The sequence below is a fragment of the Pseudophryne corroboree genome, chromosome 3 (assembly GCF_028390025.1).
Source record: "Pseudophryne corroboree isolate aPseCor3 chromosome 3, aPseCor3.hap2, whole genome shotgun sequence".
In the NCBI taxonomy this organism is placed as follows: domain Eukaryota; kingdom Metazoa; phylum Chordata; class Amphibia; order Anura; family Myobatrachidae; genus Pseudophryne; species Pseudophryne corroboree.
In genome coordinates, this window is record NC_086446.1 from 386,415,744 (window position 1) to 386,429,119 (window position 13,376).

At 45.1% G+C, this 13,376-nt stretch overlaps 1 protein-coding gene across 1 annotated transcript in view; it reads left to right on the top strand.

The window, feature by feature from the left end:
- NAGLU (N-acetyl-alpha-glucosaminidase) overlaps positions 1-13,376 on the top strand; it is a 111,853-nt gene that overhangs the window by 69,865 nt on the left and 28,612 nt on the right. Inside the window, exons 3-4 of the mRNA XM_063960021.1 lie at positions 816-962; positions 1,206-1,291. Of these exons, the coding sequence (XP_063816091.1) occupies positions 816-962; positions 1,206-1,291 (233 nt within the window). The remainder of the gene's footprint in view (positions 1-815; positions 963-1,205; positions 1,292-13,376) is intronic.

Sequence of the window (13,376 nt, forward strand, 5' to 3'; positions counted from 1 at the left end):
TTGTTGCTTACATAAGGGTTATGTTACAGTTGGAATCGGTCTTTGACTGATACTGTTTTTTGTTCATACTGTTAACTGGTTGCGTATATTCCAGGTAATATGGTATGATTGGTGTGGGCTGGTATGAATCTTGCCCTTAGATTAACAAAATCCTTTCCTCATATTGTCCATCTCCTCTGGGCACAGTTCTCTAACTGAGGTCTGGAGGAGGGGCATAGAGGGAGGGGCCAGTGCACACCCATACTAAAAGTTCTTTATAGTGCCCATGTCTCCTGCGGAGCCCGTCTATACCCCATGGTCCTTACGGAGTCCCCAGCATCCTCTATGGACTAGGAGAAAAAGTTTTACCGGTAGGTTTAAAATCTTATTTATTTATTTTTCCCCCCCCGAAGAGCGTGAAAGAGATTTTTGTTTGTGGGGAGAGAGGATTTCAATAAGCTAGACGAGATGGCACAGTTTTCGTAATGGTGCTTTTAAGGCATTTACAGTCCACAAAAGGACACTGATTTTGCACCAACTTAGAGCTGTGGCAGTCTTTGGTTCTAGACCTGTATTCCTTAATAAAACTTCTTTTACTCATCCATGGTACAATTTGGCTGGGAACCATTTTCTAGGTGCTGTCCAAGTAATGTAATTTAAAGTTCAACATGCACACAATTTCCACATACTGTATTATAAAGTCCCAATGTCGTCTCACTCATTATTAATTTAGGTAAAACATTTTAGGTGAAGAATAGAAAAGTTTATTTTATTCGAAGCGCTGAGTAAGGTGTACTGTATGGTGTGTTTTTTTTTTTAAATATAACTTTTTTTAGGTGTATTTGTCTTTGGGATTAAACCAATCCGAAATCGATGAGTTCTTCACTGGTCCGGCTTTCTTGGCCTGGGGTCGGATGGGGAATCTCCACACTTGGGGCGGCCCGCTGTCCTCGCACTGGATTCAGAAACAGCTCTCCTTACAGGTAAGAGGCCTACCTTTTCTATGACTAGATCCTACATTTTCATTGTTTTATATACAAGTCTGGATTTGTGAAAAGACGGCAAGCCCACTTCTAGAGTGGCAGCTCCCCCCTGGTTTCATAATGTTATCAAACTGTTTTCTTGTTTAGTCTTAGTCATTTCATGACCATTCAGTTGGCATATATTAATTACTGGTAGAATTAATGAATGTTCTACAAATATGTTTGTGTTGTCTTTAACCCTAGAACAAGATCATAGAAAGGATGAGGTCTCTTGGAATGATGTCTGTGCTGCCGGCATTTGCTGGACACATACCGCAAAGTCTACTAAGGTGGGTATACTACATACGTGTTGTAATGTAATACATACAGTAGATACAAAATATTTGAAATTGATAACACAATTCTGTCCATCTGTTACTCAAAACCTAGAAAGAGACTGCCAAATACATTTGCTGTTGACACGGGCAATAGAACAAATGGTAAATGCAGCTTAGAATAAAGATGGTACAGATGATGGATAGCAAGATGGGATTATTATCATAGGAAATTACAGTATTACAGTACATGGTTCATTAATTTTGTTGTAGAGGGTTGTTTTTTTTTTAAATATAATTAAGAGCTGTACTCTTATTACAATAAATATTAATTCTTCATGATATCATGCTTCATGATGAATGGGTTCTTAACCCTCATGCCTTCTGAGGAAACCACACATCATTTTAGTGGAGAAACGCGTCAAGGTTCTGTTTTTATTATATATCTGGTGTGCTAACCTCACCGACAAGCTTACTGCTGTGTTAATGAACTACGGACTTAACAGCCACTATGGAACTCCACCATACCACTTCTGTGAGTCTCCTACGACCTGAGCACCATTCAAAGAGTTGCTTCTAGCGCTGCTAGCAAAGCTGCTGTAGGCTCTCAGTCTGCATCAGGAGCCACTCCACAGAGACACAAACAGAAGCCGCTCTGTGGAGCCGTAAATAGCTGCGCCCTCCCTCTCCTCCCGCCGGTGGTTACCAACAATTCCTGCAGTCACGTATATCAACAGTGCCGCAGATGTATTCCAGCGTTTCAGTCATAAGGAGCGGTGAGTCAGAGGTGGTAGCAAAGCGCAAACGCTTCAGCTCCTTCCTTGATGGAATTTACACAGCTACTTATTAACTCTTTGGACTAATATATCCAATTATTGCGGTGGGTCCAGAAACCAGTGACTCTTTTATATATGGTTAATTTTTAGAAATCTATGTATCCAATGTATTTGCATATCAAATGTGCTATTTGCCTTTGCTACTATTACATTTCATATGTATATGATCAAATGGCGCTCCCTATACATTGTATCTTCTTAACTACTTATCTGGCATGGTCGCATCAGATGCGACCACACCAGCAAGGGCATTATCGATCGTGGGGACACACGATGTGACCAGTCAGATAAAGATTGGGTTCAGCTGTAGGGAAGACGAACTTCCTGCAGCTACCGCTCCCTGAACCCTTCCACAATGTTTGTCGTGCTGCCGAGCACTGCTGATTAGTCAGCTGCAGACAATAGCATGTGCTGTGAAGATGAAAGTCCCAATGCTTCGATGGTACTTCTCTGATGGGTTTAATTTTTTATTGCAAATATAAAAAAAAATATATATATATATATATATATATATATATATATATATATATATATATATATATATATATATACATACATACATACATACATACATACATACATACATACATACATACATACATACACATATATATATATATATATCTTATTAAATCGATAGTGTCTAGGTCGACAGGGTTTCTAGGTCGACAGGTCAAAAGGTCAACATGAGTTTTTCATGTCTCTTTGGTGTCGTTTTCTCCGTACAGTGACCGGGAATTCCAATCAGTGCACCGTGTCCCCTCGCATGGCTCGCTTCGGTTACTTTTCCCAATCATAGTCCGCATGGATCGTTATGTATGAAAAAGTTCAAAAAAGAAAAATGTGAAAAACTCGTGTCGACCTAGAAACCCAGTCGACCTTGAAAATGCATGTCGACCTAGTGACTGACAGACCTAAATACTGATAATGTAGATATTATCTTAAACCATAAAGCTATACCTTTATACACACTTTTACCATGGAGCCGCTACGGCCGCTAAACTTAATATGCACTCTACGTACCTTTTTACGCTATTTGCGTAATGAGTCCCGTACCGTATACGGACTCTGCGTACAAACACTTTTAAACCTTATACATTTAGGCAATGTAATACACTTTAAACCCTAGCAGGGAAAAGAGGACACAACACCGATTTGTAGTTAATCACTGGGTTCCGACACCACAGAGTAATATATCTGAAAGGGGGTTTAACAATACAAATTATGCACTACTATACAACAGAGTAAATGGCTACAGTCAATGTACATACGTGAGAATATTCGCATGCGCTTCCTGGTCCAGTCCTCCGCTAATCAGGTAGATAGCGTTGAGAGTCTTCTGACCGGCCAGGCAGCAACAGGCTTTTTATACAATACTTCCAAAAGCAATACAATGGATACTGTAATCTCTTTGTCCATTGGACACAGGGATGCATTTCTACAGTACAGGAGAGGTCATAGGTTGATTTGAAAAGGAGGGCGATGTCTTTCTCAACTGCTCTTGTGGGTGGTCTCCTCTGGATTCCCGCCGCATACATAATATACAGTAAATACAGTTTATATCTATATTCTGCTTCTGCACATAACTATACGCAGGAACATGCGATCTTCCTCAAACCAACACCGGAATGTTACCCTTAAAATACCCTACAGCTGGATACCAGACACCACCTTATAACCTTAGTCTGTCCCCTCCTATCATGCAAAGGTGAATCCCTTCGTTCTGGAATCATTTAAACTGTTGATACTTGCTGATGTGGTGCAGGGGGACTATGTGTTTGATAGCCCTCCATGCGTTCACAAACTCCGCCGTAAATACCCATACCACGCGCAGGACCGCGGGAGCGACCATACGCAAATTGCGGATATGTGCACGGTGGAACAAGTGCGCGCGCAGTGGGCATGTGTGTGTATTTTATACGTGCTGTGTGCGTTGCAATATTTTTTGGCTTTGACAGTCCACCCTTTGGCAGTCAACAATAACTGCCACTATCTAAACACTAAACAGAAAAATATCAATACAATATCTACAGATGATTGGATGGTAGGAGGAGAGTTGTAGGCGGGAAATGTATGATCTAGTGGGATAGTAAAAAGCATGTATGTATGTATCCATGTCTGAGGGGCATGTATCATTGTGCCGTATATGTTCTAGATAAGCTTCGAGGTATTGCGAAGTATACATTAAATCCTTCTTATCCCGTATTAAGGGTCTGTAAGTGGGCCAACAAACACTACCGAGCTCTTTCCGGCTTCTTGTTCCAACAAATGGGGTGCACATTTAGTTGATGATACATGGAGGTGGAACATATGTGAGTGCTAGTATATGTGGATATCACCTGTCGACTATGTGTGTCATTAACTGGAGGTTGTAGAGATGAAGATAAGACACATATCTAAAATACATTCACATAACATTTTCATAATGATTCTTGGGTATGGTCGATGTCTTTTCCGGATCGCTGTATCTGGGCAAAGGGGGAGACAAAGGAAAAACGGGTGAAAGAAACAGGCCATGGAATTCATTTGCAATCCTTATCATAACACTGTCTCTATGGATGGGTCGTAAATTAAATCTGCTGCTGTAACAATGCCCCCGCTCCTTAAACTCATCAAATTTGTGCCGTGCTTGCGCCGCGTTAGGATTCGAACACACCTAAATATCAAGCCAATAATTATGACGACTCCCAGGATACAAAGGAGAAACTTTCCTACACTCATAATAACATTTTGAGCCCACTCTCCTAATCCTGAGAACCAATTTCGTGGGTTCAACCATGAGACCCAGCCGGTCAGCTCATTACCCACAGTGGTCAGAGTAAGGTTGTGTCTCCTCCGGAACTCCCACTTCAACTGCAATATATCATCCATTTTTTGATCGATAATCTCTGTGGGGTCGTCAGTGCTGTTTGTAATATACGTGCAGCACTTCACACCATATTGAGTTGCCAAAGTGACACGGTACCCTCCCGTCACGATTGTGATATAATTGATGACCATCCTGTGCTGGATCAGTTCCGTCTTGTAAGCTTGTAACTCCCTACCCGTATACCTGAAGGTGTCGTCATACATCTCAGTGATATTATCTATCAAGTTCGCTAGCGCATGGATATACCTATAATTTATAATTCCTCTGGCAGTACGGGTGATGTCTAATGCGAGAAGGAATTGAATCCCGGTGGATTCGTGGATCAAATCAGAGGCTACGTGCTCTGTCCTATCTATGAGGTGTCTCTTGACGATGTGTTCATAGTGAGTATGAGTATAAGGAGCCTGAGCACTGCGGTGAACATCTTTCATCTTATCATGGGTTATGGTCATGACCTCTGGCAACACTCTTCCAACATAACACAATCCCTCTGAGTTTGGGGCAAGCCACTTATACGCCTTCCTCCCACATATGAAATAGGCATCATCGGGGAGAACATAGGGGACAGAATATGACATTACCATATTACAAACTTTCCAAGTGAAAAACCCAATCCCTAGTTCTCCCATCTGCTCAGTACAGGTATCAGGCTGGATGATATGAGCACAGTACCCTGGTGATACTTCTCCAACCCACATGGTCTTGCTTCCTCGAGTATACCTATACCGAAAATACCTTCCACTGTTGGCTATTTGGCGTATAAGTTCAGAGTCTATGGGTATCCTGTCAGCTCTGTGCGAAAAGGCCATAATTTGGTTATTCTATGTCACCTCCCAATTTCCTGGTTTTCGGAAATTGGAAATATTGAAGCATAATAAGGATCTATCTACATGATACTGGTGGAGCTTCAAACTAGGGGGCCTAGAAATATTGAATTTCTTGTCCACCGGTCTCCCACCCCGTAATTCGAGTACCTCATCTATTGCTAAAGGGTACGGTACTAATCCTGACTTGCTCTGACCTTGATGTACTTGTGAGCACACCCAGCATTCTGTCTGGTTTAAGACCTTACCCACTAGTGAGTGGTAATCACCCAATGGATGACGGTCTATGTTGATATTAAGGCTGGACTGACATCTCTGGATGCACCCATCCTCGACTATGTTCTCACAATTCCTACAAATGCAATTTTCCTCAGCTAATAACCCTTCACAGTGCCTCCGAGCTCCCTGACTACCAGATCGTTTTCTGATACTCGCCTTTGCTCGAGTGATGTGTTGCTCTTGGAATTTTACAAATCCATCCTCGCCATCAGAACCCATTCCAGATCCTTTCTCGACCTCTCTGGGACCCTCACCGAAACAGACTGTTCTGGTCAACAACAGGATTAACAGGAAAACCCGGAACGCAGTCTCTTGGGGTAAGTCCATCTTGTTAAGGGGAGAGAAAGGAAACAAGAAGGGGGGGGGGGAAGAGAAGGAGGGTAGTGGGAGATGGAGAAAATAAAAAAACTGGTGCGACAACCGCCTCTGGTCTTGTTGTTCTCCGCGCTCAGGTGCCGTCTCAACAGTACTGCCTCTCAACCTTCCCGGAACAGAGACTCCAGTGATACGATGTTCTCTACACGCTCTTTGTCACGGGTTCTCTCTGGGTCAGCGACCTTCTTACAGTGGGACGAGTGGACCCAAGTCTCTCTTTCGGCAACCTTTAATGCTGTCGTGCTGGTTAGTAAGACTTGGTACGGTCCTTTCCACCTGTCAATGAGGCAACCTGAGCGTAGAAAATTTCGAATCATTACATAATCCCCAGGTTCAATGTCATGACAATTACTGTTCGGTAGGTCAGGAATCGCCAGCTTTAGATTTTTATTTTGATTCCTCAGCTGCTGGCTCATCTTAACCAAGTATTTTACAGTCACTTCGTTATTGCATTTCTAATCATCCTGGGGGTCTATCATTACATTGGGTTGTCGGCCAAAAAGAATCTCAAAGGGTGCTAGGTTAAGGGGGGATCTGGGAGTGGTTCTGATGCTGTACAATACTAGTGGCAAAGCTTCTGGCCACAACAATCCAGTCTCAGCCATCACTTTGCCCAGCTTGTTCTTAATAGTGCTGTTTACTCTCTCCACCTTCGCACTCGCCTGTGGGCGGTACGGAGTATGCAGCTTGCTATTAATTCCCATCAGTTTGCACATAACCTGAAAGACTTCACCTGTAAAATGGGTACCCCTATCGCTTTAAATTATTCTAGGGATACCATATCTACACACAAATTCCTGCACAATTTTCTTTGTAGTGAACGTAGCAGTATTTGTGGCAGCAGGGAACGCTTCTACCCAATTGGAAAACACAACAATACAGACTAACACATTTTAAATTCCTACAGGGTGGTAACTGTATGAAGTCAATTTGTATTACCTGAAAAGGGCCGTCTGTCGGAGGGATATGGGATGGTTCTGTTGGTATTGACTTTCCAATATTCTTCCTCAAGCAAGTAAGACATGTCATTGCTCTCTTACCCGCATGAGAAGAAAATCCTGGCGCACACCAGTAGGCTCTCACCAGCTTACACATACCCTCTTTACCCAGATGAGTCAGACCGTGTGCCGCCTCAGCTAAGCTTGGAAGATATGCTCTGGGGGCCACTGGCTTACCTTGTCCACCTGTCCTGAGGACTCCTGGCCATACCCCTTTGACCTCCAGACCGCCTTTTCCTGTGGAGAACACAAATTTTGCATTTCAATTAATTTTTGTGTATTGATTGTGTTGAATGTCATCAGTGATGTGATATCTGTTTGTATGGGGGTGCTGGCTGCTGATTTAGCAGCTTCGTCTGCCTGGCTGTTACCAAGTGAGATTGGATCTTGGTTGTAAGTGTGTGCTTTGCACTTAATAACAGCCACTCTGTCTGGTTCTTGTATCGCTGTTAGAAGCCTTTTTATGTGGGATGCATGCGCTACAGGTGTGCCAGCTGCCGTCATGAAATTTCTGAGGTGCAATAGGGCCCCGAAATCATGCACTACTCCAAAGGCATACCTAGAATCTGTGTATATATTGGCTGACTAATCCTTGGCCAATTCACACGCTCTGGTTAGGGCGACCAGCTCAGCAACTTGTGCTGAGTGCGGTGGGCCCAGGGGTTCAGCTTCTATGATACCTCTGTCATCTACGACTGCGTATCCAGTACACAGGTCTCCCGAGTCCGTCTGTCTGTGGCAACTACCGTCAGTGTAAAAAGTAAAATATACGCCTTCCAGTGGGTTGTCCCTAATGTCAGGTCTTGCAGTGAAAGTCTGGTTCAGGTATTCCATACAATCATGCGTGTCAGTGTCTGCACTAAATCCTCCTTCACCATCATTCTCATCCTCCACCCTTTGTGCCTGTCCAGGCACACTTGGCAGATAAGTTGCAGGATTTAGTCACTGCATCTCTTTATGGTGATGTTTACAGGGGCCATTAGTGCTAATTCCCACTTTGTAAACCGTGCCGATGAGACATGTCTGGTTTGGGCGGAGTTCAGTAAGGCTGACACTGCATGAGGTGTATGTATTGTCACGTTGTGTCCTAACACCACGTCTTCGCTTTTACTTACTAGCAAAGCTATCGCTGCAACACTTCGCAAGCATGTGGGGAGAGACCGCGCTACGGTGTCCAACTGTGCACTGTAGTAAGCTACCGGCCTGTTGGCATCACCATGTCTCTGGGTTAGGACACCTGCCACACACCCAGCACTTTCCGTACTTTACAATTCAAAGGGTTTCCCATAATCTGGCATGCCTAATGCAGGTGCCTGTGATAGGCACTGTTTGAGTCTCTCAAATGCCAGTTCGGACTGTGTGCGAGATCCGATCTGATTTGTTCGAAGAGACCATCTCTTGCAAAGGTAAAGCCAGTATGGAGAACCCTGGGATCCAGTTTCGGCAGTACCCACACATTCCAAGGAAAGTGCGGATCTGTTGCAGGGTTTGTGGCAGTCATGTCGCGAATCGCCTGTATTCTATCAGCGGTGAGGTGTCTAAGTCCTTGCGTCAAGCAATGTCCCAAATATTTTACCCTAGTCTGGCACAGCTGCAACTTATCCTTTGAAACCTTGTGTCCCGTATTAGAAAGGTGAAACAGAAGCTGTTTCGTGTCTTTCAAGGACGATTCGAGTGAATCAGAACACAGCAGTAAGTCATCTACATACTGTATTAATACTGATCCGCTCTCAGATTGAAAGGATTGTAAACAGTCATGCAAAGCCTGGGAGAAAATACTTGGGCTGTCAATGAAACGTTGGGGTAGGCGAGTCCAGGTGTACTGTACTCCCCTGTATGTGAATGCAAACAGGTATTGGCTGTCAGGGTGCAGAGGGACAGAAAAGAAAGCAGAACAGAGGTCAATGACAGTGAAAAATGTTGCAGTAGGGGGAATTTGCATGAGGATGACAGCTGGATTTGGCACTACGGGAATTGGCTCTCCACTATCTTGTTTATCCCCCTTGGATCCTGCACTAGCCTGTAACCCCTCCCCCCACTCTTTTTCACAGGGAAGATGGGACAATTGGCAGTGCTGGACATCCTGACTAGGATGCCCTGTTGTAGCAAGCACTCTGACTGGGGTACACTCCTAATTCCTCCTCTGGCTTCAGAGGATACTGAGGGATTTTTGGAGCTATCCTACCTTCTTTTATTTGCACTACTACTGGAGCTACATTCGCCATCAATCCAGTGTCTTGTCCATCTTTGGTCCAGAGGGATCCCGGTATTTGTGAGATAATTTCCTCTACCTTTGATGGACACCTGTCTATAACAGCAGAGTGTGACATTAGCCTTTGTGGGGTGTCTAACATATCCTGCACTTCCTGAACGTGATTCTCTGGTATATCCAAGAAGACACATTCAGGAGTACAGTATATGACACACCGCATTTTACACAATAAATCTCTCCCGAGTAGATTATTCGGAGCCGATGCAGCTAGCAAAAAGGAATGCTTGGTCTGCAAAGGCCCTATCGTAATCTCCGCAGGTCTACTCAAAGGGTAGTGTTGCACTAATCCTGTTACTCCCATTGCCGAAATTGTTTTACCCGTGGTTTTCATACCTACTGTTGAATTTAACACTGACCTGGCCGCCCCTGTATCTACAAGAAAAGGTAATGATATACCAGCTACATCAACTGTGACCTCAGGTTCACTACCAAGGCTAGCAATCAACTTCACTGGCTGCAGACTACAGGTGTGGCCCAACCCCTATTGTATATTGTCACCCTCCCGCAGCGCACTGGCAGCTACAATATGTGAGGGGGGTAACTGAGAATTTTCGGAGGTCTGCTAGTCCCTCCTAGGTGGATACCTCCTTGTTTCCCCTGCATGTGGCTCATAACTTCTCCTTTGCGATCCCTGATCCCAATTATGTGTATTATAGTGTGGTTCATATCCTGGTCTAGGTGGTCGGAATACTTTGTATGTTTTTATATCTACAATTCCGTGCAAAATGTCCTTCCTTCTGACAGTTATAGCATACTACTACACGTGACTTACCATCAGGGGTCTGGGGTTTTGGCAGATGCGGTTTTGTTGTAAGAGCATTTATACTTACTGTCATCAGCTTATCCCCCTGAGACTCCCTGTGCTTAATGACGTTCCGATCGTGCTCGATAGCGGACTCTCTTAATGCAGCCACCGAGATACCTCTCCAGTTAGGTAGTGGTTTGTACCCTTGTTCTTAATGTCTCTTTTAACCCGTCCATTAATACTGACACAGCTACCTCCCTGTGATATACATTGTCCTTAATGTCCTCGATCCCAGTGTATCTAGCCATTTCCTGCAGTGCTCGGTGGAAATATTCAGATGCCATTTCACCTTCTTTCTCTATCGTCCTAGTGGATGCTGGGGTTCCTGAAAGGACCATGGGGAATAGCGGCTCCGCAGGAGACAGGGCACAAAAAGTAAAGCTTTTCCAGATCAGGTGGTGTGCACTGGCTCCTCCCCCTATGACCCTCCTCCAGACTCCAGTTAGATTTTTGTGCCCGGCCGAGAAGGGTGCAATCTAGGTGGCTCTCCTAAAGAGCTGCTTAGAAAAAGTTTAGCTTAGGTTTTTTATTTTACAGTGAGTCCTGCTGGCAACAGGATCACTGCAACGAGGGACTGAGGGGAGAAGAAGTGAACTCACCTGCGTGCAGGATGGATTGGCTTCTTGGCTACTGGACATCAGCTCCAGAGGGACGATCACAGGTACAGCCTGGATGGTCACCGGAGCCGCGCCGCCGGCCCCCTTGCAGATGCTGAAGTCAGAAGAGGTCCAAAATCGGCGGCTGAAGACTCCTGCAGTCTTCTAAAGGTAGCGCACAGCACTGCAGCTGTGCGCCATTTTCCTCTCAGCACACTTCACACGCAGTCACTGAGGGTGCAGGGCGCTGGGGGGGGGCGCCCTGGGAGGCAAATGTAACCTATATAAAGGCTAAAAATACCTCACATATAGCCCCCAGAGGCTATATGGAGATATTTAACCCCTGCCTGGATTCACTAAATAGCGGGAGACGAGCCCGTCAAAAAAGGGGCGGGGCCTATCTCCTCAGCACACGGCGCCATTTCCTCTCACAGCTCCGCTGGTCAGGACGGCTCCCAGGTCTCTCCCCTGCACTGCACTACAGAAACAGGGTAAAACAGAGAGGGGGGGCAAATTTATGGCGATATTTTTATATATATAAAGCAGCTATAAGGGAGCACTTATTATAAGGCTATCCCTGTTATATATAGCGCTTTTGGTGTGTGCTGGCAAACTCTCCCTCTGTCTCCCCAAAGGGCTAGTGGGTCCTGTCTTCGTTAGGAGCATTCCCTGTGTGTCTGCTGTGTGTCGGTACGTGTGTGTCGACATGTATGAGGACGATATTGGTGTGGAGGCGGAGCAATTGCCAAATATGAGGATGTCACCCCCTAGGGAGTCGACACCAGAATGGATGCCTTTATTTATGGAACTACGGGATAGTGTCAACACGCTAAAGCAGTCGTTTGACGACATGAGACGGCCGGACAATCAATTAGTGCCTGTCCAGGCGACTCAAACACCGTCAGGGGCTGTAAAACGCCCTTTGCCTCAGTCGGTCGACACAGACCCAGACACAGGCACTGACTCCAGTGGTGACGGTGACGAATCAACCGTATTTTCCAGTAGGGCCACACGTTATATGATTTTGGCAATGAAGGAGGCGTTACATTTAGCTGATACTACAGGTACCACTAAACAGGGTATTATGTGGGGTGTGAAAAAACTACCTATAGTTTTTCCTGAATCAGAAGAATTAAATGACGTGTGTAATGAAGCGTGGGTTGCTCCTGATAAAAAGCTGATAATTTCAAAGAAATTATTGGCATTATACCCTTTCCCGCCAGAGGTTAGGGAGCGCTGGGAAACATCTCCTAGGGTGGACAAGGCGCTAACACGCTTATCTAAACAAGTGGCGTTACCCTCTCCTGAGATGGCCGCACTTAAAGATCCATCAGATAGGAGGATGGAAAATATCCAAAAAAGTATATACACACATGCAGGTGTTATACTACGACCAGCTATAGCGACTGCCTGGATGTGCAGTGCTGGGGTAGTTTGGTCAGAGTCCCTGATTGAAAATATTGATACCCTGGACAGGGACAATATTTTACTGTCGTTAGAACAAATAAAGGATGCATTTCTTTATATGCGTGATGCACAGAGGGATATCTGCACACTGGCATCACGGGTAAGTGCTATGTCCATTTCGGCCAGAAGAGCTTTATGGACGCGACAGTGGACAGGCGATGCGGATTCAAAACGGCATATGGAAGTTTTGCCGTATAAAGGGGAGGAGTTATTTGGAGTCGGTCTATCAGATTTGGTGGCCACGGCTACAGCCGGGAAATCCACCTTTCTACCTCAAGTCACTCCCCAACAGAAAAAGGCACCGACTTTTCAACCGCAGCCCTTTCGTTCCTTTAAAAATAAGAGAGCAAAGGGCTATTCATATCTGCCACGAGGCAGAGGTCGAGGGAAGAGACAGCAACAGGCAGCTCCTTCCCAGGAACAGAAGCCCTCCCCGGCTTCTACAAAAGCCTCGGCATGACGCTGGGGCTTCTCAAGCGGACTCGGGGACGGTGGGCGGTCGTCTCAAAAATTACAGCGCGCAGTGGGCTCACTCGCAAGTAGATCCCTGGATCCTGCAGATAATATCTCAGGGGTACAGGTTGGAATTAGAGACAGATCCACCTCGCCGTTTCCTGAAGTCTGCTTTACCAACGTCCCCCTCCGAAAGGGAGACGGTTTTGGAAGCCATTCACAAGCTGTACTCTCAGCAGGTGATAGTCAAGGTACCTCTTCTACAACAAGGGAAGGGGTATTATTCCACTCTTTTTGTGGTACCGAAGCCGGATGGCTCGGTAAGG